Below are 14588 nucleotides of genomic sequence, written 5' to 3'. Positions count from 1 at the left end.
GGTCGGCTCAAGCGCCGCTGCCGCATCCTCCTCAGACGCACTGATATGCACTACAAGTTTGTGTCAGCTCTTGTCGCTACAGCGTGCATGTTGCACAACTTCTGGGAGGAGAACAACCAGGGAATTAACCTAAGGTGAGCAGGGCTGCAGATTAATGACAGCATCCCCACAGCAGTTACATGCACATGTATGTGTTGCAACAGGTGGGCAACAGATAATCACACCTATTAACAGATGTTCCCACAACCAACGAGACAAGCCGAATGAACCACATTCCTCCTTCCCCTATAGAGACACTGCCCTTCCGTCCTTCTTCCTGGGTTGAGCAGGTGGAGGACGCAGTGGTTGATTGGTTAGTTGATCGAATACAGTAAGAGGAATGGTCAGAACGCACTTTGATTATGATGAAAAGCAAGAACACACAGCCATCTTGCATCATTTTTGGCATTCATTATATTTAGCAAACAAATTCGCTTTTCATAAACATATCCACAAGCGTATACCTAAAAGCAAACCAATATAATATTTTAGAAGACACCCCTCCGTAGAAAAGCTCGTTGCTGGTAAGTTACGTCAGTATCGACAGGATTTTAACAACCAAGGCACTCTCGTGGTGCTCTACAGCACTACAAAGTTTGAAAGCATTTAAAGCTGCAAGGGAACAAAAGATTGACTAACATAAATAACAACAATGATAAATAGTTGCAGTGACTAATGTTGGCTAAATGTAACGCAAGTGAGCATATGTATGCGCTTAATATCACAGACATTGTGATACATTATGATTGCACACAAGACGTTTTCAAACATTGGGCTGGGTAAGAACAATGACCATGTCGCCCCACCAGCACAATCATTTTAGTAACACAATCCTCACAATCATTTTAGTAACACAATCCTAAAACACAGAAGATCCTGACCCAGTCATGGGAATCCTCTTGGCTGCCGCTCTGCTTGTGGAGCACATGATGATGGTGGCGTGAACTGCGCGTTTGATGGGAACAGTGGGAATAGAAGTGACCGTGGCAATGTTGCAGCAGCACTTGCACATTGCTGTGTGTCTTGTGTTGACGCCATATAAATTTGTAGTAACTATAACTGTTGATGATGAAATGCTCTTATGATCTGCTAGCAGCTTTCAATAAAATGTCCATTGAGCCTGCCTAAAGTGCTCACGTTCTGCGTGGAAGAGCAAGACTTGTCGTTAGCGAGCCATTTCAGCCCTTTGTGCAGCTGTTCTCTCTGGCCTTTCTGCTGATTGCTCCAGTAGTTTTTCCAGGCTCTCAAGGCGAGCATCTCATCTCTTCCGCATCCTTCTGTAGTGCATTTACTCGTGTTCTATGAAAAATTAGAATGACAGTTCCCCTTCACCATTCTCCCATTATTTCTTGCTAAACAAGTGTCTTACACTCAGGATCAGCAGAATGGAGATAATCTTCACGACTACTGCTTTGACTGTAAAGTTCCACCTCACTGGCAGCACGAACTACAAGGAAATTTTGAATCATTAGCTTCAGCAAAAGCCTGTGGGAGCTATGAACAAGGAACTCACTGCCTTACCAAGTACATTTTTCATGTTGGACAAATCGAATGATTGAAAATGTTTAAAATATAGCAACCTATGCATCATTTCGTACCTGCTGTTATACTGTTTGTGCTGTAATCCATTATGCCACACAAGGCTCTGTCCTCGGCCAATTGTTGCAGTAATTAATTGGTTCCGGTTTACGTATTTTTGTCGCTGCTGGTCGCGGCGAAGCGGCGAAGACAATTAATTATTCCAACAAATGACCAGCTTCGGTGGCAGATTTTTCTTTAAAAGAGATGTCCTCTGAAGTTCCCAAAAGGGGTAGTAATGATTTTAATTCCGACAGCGCCGTGCTTTAGAAGTTATGTTTTTCCATGAAACTCATTTGAATTTCTATTTAAATAATTAACGCCCCACACACACTCACACGGTGAGCAGCTTATAGGCGGTATCGGATAGATACTTGTAAAAAAGAAAGTTCTTCCATTTGTGCACCCGTAAGCCAATTATTTTGCCCGGGGATTTAATTGAAACACCCGGTATACGTTCCTTACATGCCTGCTTTATGATGCTGATATCGTTCCTGCCATTGAAGCCCAATAAAGCGTCTCCTTGGGCTTGTGGCTTTCCTGCTTGGGCTTTCCGTCTTTCGGACCGTTGTCAACACAGTAGGAGAGGAGTGCCATTGTAATGCTAGCACGAAAAAGTGACTTCTTATTCCCACAAAAAGACAAACAAAGAAACGAAAATACAGACTGAGGCGCCTCAATAGTGTGGATCACCCGCTCGTCAAACAGAAATAAAAACGGCGTGTCATAATCGTAGTGTTCATCACGCTTCGGTAGGTAAATTGCTGTTGGTGTAATTGTAGTAGGTTGTTTTACGGAAAGCATACCGTTCAGCTGTTCGCAATCGATTCAGCCAATACGCTCGGTGTACAAAAAGAAAAAAAAAGAGAAAAGAATGACGCCCTTCATTAGTTGTGCTGGCTTTAGATTTCGCCGTCATTCATTCAATGTTCAATGTTAAGAGTACCTTGTTTACTGGATACGCCATATCGTGTGCGCGGTTAAAGGGGGTTTTAGTAGACCGGAAGGTTTTCAGGATAACAGTTCCGGAAACGTGATAAGCTAATCATCCTCTTTCTTGGACCGAGTGACATTATACTGCTATCTCGCTGTTACCGATTTTTAGTGCAAGGGAATAATTCTAGGAAAATGAAGCGATAAAGTTGCGTTGCGATGTCAGCCACTTCAAAGAAATAGAGCGACTGGCTTATCATGCTGCTCGGAATCGTTATCGTGAACACCTTCCGACGATCAAAAACTCGCTGTCTCTCGGAAGCTCTGGACGCTCTTAATGCAGAGCTTCAGATAAACATTCACTCAACATTTTTACGATGTTGATACGCGGACCCCAGGCGCTGTACAACAGGTACTCACATAGCTTACAGCTTAACATTGCTTGTGACCAATGTGATTCGATCAACGTGAAGATAAAAAAAAGAAGAAATATACACCGTTTTCCAGCCAGCCTCACACCCACCACACTCCAGCAAGGAGGAAAGTGATACCAGGGAGGAAGCGTGTGCTATCCTCCTCTCTGGCTTGGGCGGTAAACAGTTTTCAACGTGCTCCCCGGATAGACGGCGCTGCGCTTTCAATATGGCAGCGTCCACGGGAAAACGGTGTATATAATGCGTTTGGCAGTGGCTCACAGGCAGTGTTGCTTTCCTCTTAGGTGTCTCTGAAGTACAGATAAGCAATAACTGTAGGAGGGTGTTGTATGTTTCCTTATTGATATCTTACTGGTTCTATTGTAACACGTTCTATACGCTCCTGGAGCTTCTTCCCACAATGCAGGGTGTTGGAAAAGCGTATCGATTTCACCCTTATGCTGATGTATGTTTCAACGAATATTACTGGAACTGTGCCCTAGACTACGATGACCGTCATACGGAACAAAGAGAGCTGTGCTTGACTTTTACGAGTTCTGGTGCGGAGCTGGACAGTTGGTCTTCCGCTTGATGTAGAAGTTGCCCGCATAGTATGTCAGAAATGCTTCTTTCTTTTCTTTTGTGTGGGGCAGCGGAATGTCAAGCTCGTACAAAATAAGACTGGATAATGACAACAGAATAACAAATGACACATAAATATATATTGAGCAATACACGTTTGCCTACGAAACAGAGGAAAAGCGATCAGAAGCCAGCAGTCAAGTAGCGCAAGCAAAACATCATCCATGCGCAAATATGGCTGCATAAATCAGCTGTTTCAAGAACGAATCGTAGAGAGCAATAAACGTGACCAGGCCGGAACATAGTAAACAGATGTTCGTAGCTGGGACGATGCCATTATCCTCAGAATATCACCATCTTTCCATCTAATTTTCGTTGTGATTTTCACAGATTATTCAGGACTTGGCGTTGCAGGAGCAGCTGGACCCGTTTCGTATTACGAATTCACGCAAGCGGTATTTGGAGCACGCGAAGTTCATGCGGAGGTGTGCAAAAGGAGCCCCTACGTTGGGGCACCCAAGTGTAGCTTCCTCAACAAGTCGAGCTGAAAAGGTTGGAACTTCAAAGGACCCTCACAGCATTCGGCCACAAATCTGCATTTAAAGGCATCACCATAAGGAAAACAGCAAACTGTATCCCAATGAAGAGCAGTGTCAGCAAAAATGTTTGTCACGATATTCATTGCCTGCGCGCCACTGGCCAATTTTCTCACAAGCTGCGTGCATCAAAGAAAGTGTCTCGCAACAACAAGTGTCTTCTTCTTCTTTGTTTTTTTTTTTTTCTTCTTCTTTTTCCATGCGCGACAAACCTGCGAATTTGTCTACTTGAACGATGTCTGAGAAGCCGTACAGAGCAGTTAACTCACGGTTTTCTTGCAAAATAATACATGGTGCATGTGCGTTACCTCACCAGGCGGAGGGCTTCATCCAACGCTTCAATGCATCGCGTGAAGCGTCCTTTACGGCTAGGAGATTTTGAACCAAAATTGAACTTCAAAGGCCGAATATTCGCCAACGAAACCTGAACGAAATATTTCCCTATGACATAGGCAACGTTCCACTAGCGAACGAATGGAAAGCGTTTTCAGCAGAACGTGCTGCACGCGCTTTTTCTATGATCTTGTATGGTATATTATCAGGTGAAGCCATGCAGCTCTACGTTTTGTCCCGAATTGCTGGGCATGAAACATCCTACATTAGTCCCGCTTGCACATATTGTGCTCTCGATACTTTTGTCCTGCATAACTGTATCGTCAAAGTCTTACAAAGTCTGTACGATTTACCCTTCAGATTGTACAGTAGGATCGAAGCACGTAGATATAGAAGCCGAGTGCTTCACACTACGCCGTGCTGATGCATTGTGAGCATCACTTGCTTCATCAGAGCATCAGTTGTCTTCAGTTGCATAACTCTTGTACTGGTGTCCCTTGTGTCCTTCATGGTGCTCGTATTAGGAAGAGTGCACACGAAGGGTTGAGACTCAAGCCAGTCCGTGTTGAGGTGTTCAGTCGAATGAAGCTACAGTGTCAGCAGCTGTGAAAGAAAGCGCTGCCATATTGCAGTTGACATCACTATGTCACAAGCGAATGGGAAATCTCAATGATTGTGACGACTAAAGGGCTGGCAGCAACAGTGCAGCTTGGAATTGCTGTTCGTCCTGTTGGAACTGTTGTCCTGTGCACTTGTTTGCTTTTTTCATGTCGCCGCTGATGTGACACAAGTGTGTAGAGGAATCCACACTTGCTTACAGTTTGGTAAGGTACCAATGGCTTCAGACAGTGCTACAGCCACACCTACACAAGAAAACGATAGTAAGAGGCGTAGAATAATGACTTCATGCGCCAGTTTAGTTTTAGAAGTTTTAGTTCAGTTAATTAGTGTTCACGCAACATCGAACTTATGACCAGCAGTCTAATGTTTATACCTGCCATTGTGTCACCAGTACGAATGCCCTTCGATGTGCTTTGCATGGGTTCATTCTGAAAGCAAAAGAAGCGGAACCACCACTTTACAACAATGCTATTTCTTCCAAGCTACATAATCTTTATCTCACGACCGTAAGCGACGTGGGATTACATACTGGTGTACGGTAGTCTTACCTCCATCTCTCCTCCACTGTGAGTGATCTAATACGGTCAGAGCAGCGTCGACTTTTGCCGTTTCTCGTTAGCTTTTTTCATTTCTTCTTTGTCGGTGGCCCACTAACTCTTGCTTTGAAGATGTCACGACGTCGTTCTATGTGTGCGTCTTTTGAGAGGTGCATCGAACACACGCGACACACAGTTTCCAATTTTATCCCATGCAGTTGATGGCACGCAATCGCAACTTGCTGGTTTCGCTCCGTATATGGTGGCATTGGGGATGGCAAAACGAAATGTCTGGATTCCTCATTGAGGTATTCTTGGGATTAGCCACACTGCAGAAATTCTCATCCGGCATCCTTGACAAAAAGATGACGCGTACAGCAATCGCGGGACATTTCTCAAGCTTCGGAAAGCAATCCAGAAGCAGATGGAAACACTAGCCATACAATGTGGATCTCGCGAGGGCTCTCTAGAACGTAACTGGTAGCTCTTGTTGACAGCAGACTTTTCTGTTGAGAACGTGCTGTGGATAATTGAAAATTAATTTTCTCGATAACAATGCCGATTTATTGTGGAATAATTCGCTAGCTTACATTTCGAGCTGTGGACAATATTGAACGGTGACTTTTCCCTGTGCAAGTTGCTGCACGCTACTATCCCTTCAAGGTTTGTTCCATATACATGCACACATATACAAAAAGCATGCGACATAAAGAGCCATTCTTACCGGACACCAAGTTCCCTCCGGCTTGTTTCGCCACCGTAATACTTCTTTTCGTGGTACATAGGGCATATAGCAGGCGTACTGGCATGGATCAGAGTGATCCTATTAAAAAATTGTGATTAGATTCATATAAGTCCTACGTCAGACTGTACGGAACTGTAACTATCCTGGAGCTTCGACTATTTTTCCTTTGTATATTATATATATACACGCTGAAAGAAATTGTTCGGGTAACCACAGCGAAATTAAATAGATACTTGAAAAAAAAATGAGAGGCAGACAACGAAGGTGTAGGAAGTAAGGAAAAAAAAAGGGGGTGTTATTTATTTATGGCTGGAAAGTTAAGGGGTTAAATCCAGTTAAGTCCAGGAATGATGTGTCACAGCTTGTCAATGCTGTGTCAATACTTGACACAGCATTCCTGGACTTGACGTACTGACAGCCGCCAGGTGGCGGGGCTATCCTGATTCTGACTTCATTCTGGACACGTGTAAAAGCTTCAAGCAATCATTGTCACCCCTTAGTCCTGACGAAGGCGGAGCTTCCGCCGCAACATCGACGTATTCCCCTAACTTTCCACCTGTAAATAAATAACTTCCCCATTTTTCCTTACTTCCTACACCTTCGTTGTCTGCCCCTAATTTTTTTCAACTACCTATTTCATTTCGCGGTGGTTGCCGGAACACATTTCTTTCAGCGTATATATATATATATATATAGGTATTCAATAAAGACCAGAAGTGGAGACGGTGCTTCTACAGGATAAGTAATAAAAGGGGGACTTTATTAAAAACTAAGAATACCTTTATTTTTCGTGGTCAACCGCATTCGTTTATTTCAACTTATATATATATATATCAACCCAAGGGCTGTTCTAACCTTTGGTGCAGGCGCGGGTAATATTCACGGTATCCTCCGCCGACACCATAGCATCCTTCTGCAATCTGAACGGACACGACAAATATTCGCCGAGGAGCCACGAGTTACCTACATACGCGCACGCAACCTTCAAGATAGGCTAGTTACGTCGTGCCCTCAATGGACAGTGTTCACCGAACATTTGCGTATGAAATATAAATATATTGGGCAGGTTGGTAGTACACAGCTGACAAACGCGGTTGCGAAAGAACAAACTCTTGCGAACACTACGAAACAACAGCGACTCCATCTGTTCCTGTTCGTTTGTTCTTATGTAGTCGCGTTTGCCAGCAACGTTTAAGTTCAGATGGCTGTCACGAACCATCCAGGCAAAATTAGAGCACCTGGCGAGCACCTCAAACCGCATCGACACTCTGGGGGTGCCGAACGGGCAGGCACTTTGCTATCATGCGTGTGGCGTGGGTTCGAACCCATTGCAAAAAGAAAAAGAAGAAAAATAATAAAGAAAGAAAAGAGAAAAGGAGGAGGGGGGGATGGCCAGAGTTGACAGAGGGCGGCGAATTATGTAGGACCGGCCATGGTAATATCATTGGGGGCGGGTAGTGCTCGACACGTTTCTTGGGCATCGAGTTGCTTCAAGCATTGTCAAGATCATAATCCCCTCCATCGTCGGCAATAATCACCATCCGCAGCAGTGACATATCGTACTGCTTCTCGCGGTTTCCGCAGCAGGATTTCTGTGACCTTTGTGCGAAGATGGTACACGAAACTGGCCTGGCTGCTGGACTGAAGGGTGTGAACTATACGAATAGAAGGTTATTGAAAGGTTCCATAGAGCGCTGCTGGGGACGGAGGAAGTGTAATCTCATGAAATGAGTTCATTCGGTAGACGGAAGCCTTGAGCGCTTTTCGTACTCTTCGTTCCGATCAGTCTGAAAGCTTTCGATTGAATCAAAACTGGAAATTCCGAGCAACAATGTGCCGAAGTAGGCAACAACTTTGCATTGTCCGTCAAGTACGGCGGAAAAAACTGTATGACTGCGCGCAGCACTGAATCTAGCGCAGCGAATCCTGTACCGCGCCTAATGGAAACTAAAATCGCGAAAGAAATGAAAGGCTAGTTACATGAGCAACAAAGCTAACCCGCTGAAATGAGGGTTGATTCGCATCAGGCGTCGGACGGACCCATTTTACCGTCATAAAAAAAAAAAAAAAAGAACAACTAGGGCAACATATCACTTGTACGCTATGTGTCGAGAGATATTTATAAAAACCAAGCTCTTAAAACAGCACTGAGGTGAGCCCAAAAACGTTTTCTCTTTTCGGCACAGTGTCCTCCGACGAATAAAATGTGTTCCTGTCAAAGAACGATGAGCGCAGGTTACCCACAAAGCGAGTGCGACCGCTCCGTTCCACAAATGTTGGAGAAATCCTTCTCGTGAAACGAGCGCATAGCAGAACAAGACGACGTCCTGACGTATGCTACTCCCCTCACGTGACCAGTGACGTACGGCGACACAGCTAAAACATGGACGTTTGAGCCGAGAAGAAGAAAAAATAAAAGCAAACATTGTTCGGAGCATTCTCCCCATCAAGTAAGGATCGTGCCGACCATTTCTTTTTGCTTTTTTTTGTGAATTCGATTGCCCAGCTAAAACGCATCGTAGAGTGAAAATATTTTGCATCGCCACTCAACTCAGCTTGACAGACGTGGCACGAATTCAAGCGATTGAGTTTGAGTGAAAAAAATTCGAGCGATGTTAAAAGTCACCTCGTAGCTCCTTTGAATGACACCACACACGAAAGCTTGTTACGTTACGGAACCTTTAATGCTACATCTCAGAGGGAAACAACTCAAAATAGAGAAGGACGCAGTTTGTACATGAAACCCCAACAAGTTCGGTATCTAATCCATAAATGTACTAGACGAAAAATATTTCCATCAGGTGTCCATTCGGAAAGCCACTCACATTGACGATTATGCAGCCCTCGTGATCTGTTTTACGGCCCTTCCCTGGAAGCTCGTAGTGGTGGCCCTCGATATCTGTGCAGTTCCCATAAACATCTGCCCCAGCAGAGACGTGAAAGATGCATGCTGCAAAGGACAAATCAGAATGATACACAATTTTCTCGTTTGCAAATTGCTGGTGGTACATCTGAGAACCTCACTCCTTACTTTAGAGAATTCGATACGTCGCGAGACGTTATGCGATCATAAACAACGCCACAGCGGTCGGTCTGTCAATTAATTTTGCAATTAATTTTCTCGACGCGAGGGTTCTCGAACATGCATCGCGATCTCGGCACACGGAAATTCGTCGGACAGGACACGAGCGGGACACCTCGAAATTATTCGGGTCAGTTCCGGGCCACGTACAGAAGCAAAAGAAGGGCTCTGGCCGGGCTTGGACCTAAGAATGCGTCTGTGCAATGTCTCTATATTTCAGCAACTTGCCACGCCCTCTGCCGCGATCTAACAGGCGACCTAGGTATCACTACCGACTCTTCTTCTTCTTGACAAGGGGTGAGAATGGCCAGCCAAAGCCCGCACAGTAGTAAGCCAATGGCTTGCTACTCGTGCGAGGCCGATTGATGAGTGGATAATTTTGACATAAGCGTAATTTTAACGCAGGATACACAGTACGCGGTAAATTGTGGCAAACACAAATGTTTGGGATTTTCAAGATTTTGACCTGAAAACGTCTGTAAGTTCGATTTGGTAGTCAGGTCAAAGTTTACAATAGCCGCGTTTACATGAACTCGACAGAGAGGGTCGAGTTGACTGTCGAGTCGAGTTGAACTCGACCCGACAATTTGTGAAGGAACACCATTTTCTCTTTTATTTTGTTCATTGCGCATCTTCGGAGATGCGACTTTCCTTCACGCACAATGTGAGAGGGTGAAAGATCACACTATTCGCCTCTTGCGTCCTGGAAAAAGACTAAAAGAAAACAGAAAATGCAACTCAAGGTAAGGGCGGTTCCGATAGAGTCACCCTATACATTTGTTTTTGTTTCCGCAAGTTAAAGCGCATCTTCGACGCATGAGGTGGCACTGATGCTCCTTCAAACCTTTCACTTTGGGGGTGAAGGAAAGTCACGTCTCCGAAGATGCGCAATGAACAAAATAAAGACAAAAATGGTGTTCCTTCACGAATTTTTCCTTCACGACAACCTATCCATACTATAGGACTATAGACAGCTATACTGTCATTAAATGGATACTTCGGAACGATCGGTGAAAAAACTGCTGCACATCGTAGTTGGTGCATGACATCCACAGTATACCTCCGATTAACTTTGTTTCTCTCTCGTGTGACGAATTGTGCCTCAAATAAGCGAGCAATCAAATCGAAACAGGAATGTGGAGAGGAGCCTCAAAAGTTTCCACATGAATGGTATGACTAATGTCAAAGGGAGTTACTTCGCATGGCTCTTATGAACACTACCACTGCTTGCGCCGGTGTTTAGATCGGACGACAATAATGCCTTTGTAACACGTCTTTCGTGAAACTGCTTCATCGCGGAGGCTATACCTCACTATCACCATGTCCAGTAATGAGCACAATACACAAAGGTCTGCTTAAAGCTTACATTTCTCCACTTGTTAACTGTCCTGACAGCGCCCTCGCCGGAAACTTAATATCGCGAATATTTCTGTACACTTCTTTCATTTTGTGTCTAATTTCGTGTAGGCCGCCAGCAAAATGCCAGCCTGATGCATGATGCATGATTAAGTACTTAGATATTCGTTCACTCTTTCATTCACTGCACTATTCCTTCACTCCCGCTGCACTATTGGCTGAGAGCGCGGCGTCTCGTCCCAAGACGTTTTAACCTCCACCGACAGTCAACAAACCAAGCGCACTATCGTTAAATGGGACATGGGGGGGGGGGGCGAGCCCCCTACTTGCCACAGGCCGACACACGTGAATCGTGCAAATCCGAGGAGAAAATAATCTATTGGGGGGTGGGGGAGGGTGCCAGTATGACATTCGCGAAAGTCCTTGCAGTTCCTGCGTCTGTCTAGAGTCTATAATGGCTTTCAAAGTATGAACATATCAAAATACTTCCAATCTGGTCACAGGGCCTCATTGGTCATAACAGTCTACATATAATCGCATTGTGATCGAACGTTCAAATCAGTCTAGATATGCATCCCTTTTCTTGCAGTGTGCGCAATAGCCAGCTGGCAATAAAATGTGCGTATTGGCGCACCCAGGAGTAGCGAGGGGGGAACGAAAGTGACCGGGTATTCGTATCTAGCCCTCGTGTTTGTGTTTGTTTACGTCTCTTGCTCATCGCTCAGGCTTGCCTATCATGAAATTTATCCACCAGCTAGCCTGCATTTACGCCATTTTGTCTACTAACTATATTTATTGATTAAATAGAATATAGCCCATAATGGAACATAAATTACGATACTTACATAGAGACAGGTAAAGGACAACTGAGCTGCTTCTCTTCACGTTTGCACAAGTACTATACGAGCTGAACGACTTTACCTCTGCACAACGAGGAGGAATAAAATCTGGACAGTATACAAGTGCGATTTTCATTTAAATACAGGAAAGCACGTCATCGCCCCACATTTATAATGGGAGGATTTGAATTGACAGTCGTTTCAATTATGTGTTGTTAAACGGGCACTTTGTCAGTGATATTTGCACTACGTCTTTTTTTCATGCTCAGTAATATATGTGGTATTTGCACTACGTCTTTTTTTTTTTCAAGTAAGGCAGCAGTCGATATAGAAATTGGAATCTGGAATACAATTGTGTCTACGCAGCAAGGGGATGGCTACAGCTCTGCAGCTGTGAGAGAGCGCAACACTGTAGCCAGTTTGTGACTTCTGTTTGTCTCTTTTTGTGTTTAGCATTGCGCCCGACTTTAGCATTAGCGACTGCAAATGTCAAGTTTCTATAACTGTTCGTCGTACATAAGAGAGTGTGTCTTATGGGGCCGGCGCAGCTCAGTTTGCGTCTTTCTGCTGTGCTTTTTAAGGGACCATGCAATGATTTTCGCAAATACCGAGAACTCTGCCGGAAACGGTACTCATGATCCCTCACTATCGTACACACACCGACTTATAACTGTATTCAGTGCACGAGAGCGCGCAGTTACTACGCAAAAATAGCACGGCGTGGCCGCGAGGGGTCGCCTTCGAAGCGGGCTTACGTCAACGTCATCCACTCCTAACTGTGGACGACCAGGAGGACACCCCTAGGGACCACGTGGGTGCATGGTTTCTGTTTGGACAACCATGACGTGGTATATCTGCCGTCGAATTCAGTAGAAATATGGTGAAAGGCAAATTGTCAGTGATGGAGGAAGAGGTTATGCGACACACACAGCGTCTAGCAATCGTTTCGTACGCAGCAGCTCATAAAAGGCCACTGACCGAGACATTTCCTGGCGAAGAGGTTCAGAGAGGAAAACGTGCTCCGGTAACCATACTGACAGTCAACGGCTACATTATACTTCTGGTAGGATTCTGTTTGAACAATTAGATATAATCTTATACCCAGGTCAAATTAAAACGTATTTCATAGCGAAGTTTGCAAGCTTGCCTGCAAATTTTGCAAATTGCTCGCAAAAACCGAACTGGCAACATCCTCTGTGTGTGACGTCACGCAGAGTTCGCCTGAGAGGCTGGTCGTAGCAGCTGCCGTTCACGGCCGTGGTTAATATAGAATAAGTGCATGATTTAGTACAACGGAAGTAACTGAAAATGATCGGAGACTTGACTGATATCCTTTCATGATCCCTTTACCGTTATAGTAATACCAAAGTCCAGCCTACAAGTGTTATAACAACATTTGAGGTAATTAGTTTTATTATGTACAGCAACAACAATAAGTGCTCACGGTGATATGGGGTGCCTCACCGCGGCGGTGCGGTTATTTTGTAATGCATTACATCACTCGTTGCTTAGTGATGCACAACTAACGCCATTATTTAATCAAGGAATGACATTACTTTGGGATAACGTTTTCCCATATCGCTCTAACATTTCTAGGTGGTGTTTGAGGCGCGCACTATAAAGACAGCTTATTTGCCATTTTATCAATTTTACTTACGCATACGTTTGTTACATATTATCAGTGATATCAATTAGAGTTTCTACAAAATCGCTATGCACGAATGACCTCCTCGGGAGCTGAGTACAATACGCAAAACCTAAATAAGCACAGTCGACCCTAGTTTATCCGGACGGTGCCGTTCCCGGCAAAATCGTCCGGATACCGGGGCATCCGGATAAATGAAGCGACCGAATAGAAACGTCCTACAGAGCAAGGTTTAATTAAAACACAGAAATCTCGTCAATGACAGCTGTTACATAGTAGTGTAGGCACTCGATTCCTGCAAACGTTTGCTAATTGCATGGAGTTGAGCCACGCTGTTGCGCTGCTCGAAGAATGTCAGTGCGGACGCAAAGTGTCAATGTCGGAGCCTTGTTTCTCACTGGTGTCATCGGCACCGTCTTGCTGCACATCATCGGCGGCAACAGCAGCAATCACACCGCCATCAGTCATAGCTGCACACGCGTCATCGTCCTTATCAACGTCAACGTAGTCACAAATCGCACCATCATGTACGGCAGTCGCAGTGAGCCTCTGTATCAGGGATCGCAGCTCAGCTAGGGGAATGTCTTCATCCGCCAACGGGCCGTAAGCAGCAGGCCCTCGGGTTGGAGTTTTCCCCTCTAGAAGCGGACAGTTGCTCGAGATATTGATACGGGCAGCACAGCGTGGTGATGGCAATGGTTTAATGGACAGAATGATAATGCGCGTGACATGAGTCGCGTGAGATGATTCCTCATTGTCGTCGTCACAATACCCCCCCCCCCCCCCTCGAAGTTGTGACCTCCTGGGCACGATGGTCAATGTCGGCCGATGATCAATAGTGGTCAAATGAGCGAAATATGAAGTGACGCTGTGCTGCCCGCTGTAGTAGCCCGGTGCATCCTTCCTAGCGGCGCCGCCTGATGGATGGTGGCGACGTGTACGACAAGGCACAGGGCTAGGAATGACGTTCGGCCCTGTAGACGATGGGGCGATGGGGACGCTGTGCTGCTCGCTGGAACGTCGGTGGTCCGAGGGCGGGAGCTGAGCCATCACTGGGTGCTGCTGTCACGGGCGTCGGTCCTCAACGGGGCTGGGGTGTCGATGGCCATGGCAGCAGTAGGTCGGTCGGGGCGAGCCAGCACCTCCACCAAATGATACGGGCAGCACAGCGTGGTGATGGCAATGGTTTAATGGACAAAATGATAATGCGCGTGAGGTGAGTTGCGTGAGATGATTCCTCATTGTCGTCGTCACAATATTTCCAAATGACTGGACTGGTCAACGTGACCC

At 45.3% G+C, this 14588-nt stretch overlaps 1 protein-coding gene across 1 annotated transcript; it reads right to left on the bottom strand.

The window, feature by feature from the left end:
• Window positions 1–435: 435 nt before the first annotated feature.
• On the bottom strand, window positions 436–11771 carry LOC135390182 (uncharacterized). Its single transcript, XM_064620154.1, has 6 exons — window positions 11660–11771; window positions 9202–9326; window positions 6356–6454; window positions 1409–1486; window positions 1177–1338; window positions 436–1098 (listed from the first exon to the last, which is right to left on the bottom strand). The coding sequence occupies exons 3-6, from the start codon at window positions 6419–6421 to the stop codon at window positions 1093–1095; spliced, it is 312 nt and encodes a 103-aa protein (XP_064476224.1). The 5' UTR covers window positions 6422–6454; window positions 9202–9326; window positions 11660–11771; the 3' UTR covers window positions 436–1092.
• Window positions 11772–14588: the final 2817 nt, after the last annotated feature.

Source organism: Ornithodoros turicata, chromosome 3 (assembly GCF_037126465.1).
Source record: "Ornithodoros turicata isolate Travis chromosome 3, ASM3712646v1, whole genome shotgun sequence".
NCBI classification, from domain to species: domain Eukaryota; kingdom Metazoa; phylum Arthropoda; class Arachnida; order Ixodida; family Argasidae; genus Ornithodoros; species Ornithodoros turicata.
Note: the sequence above shows the minus strand (reverse complement) of the source record. Positions and strands in the feature narration are given on the sequence as shown.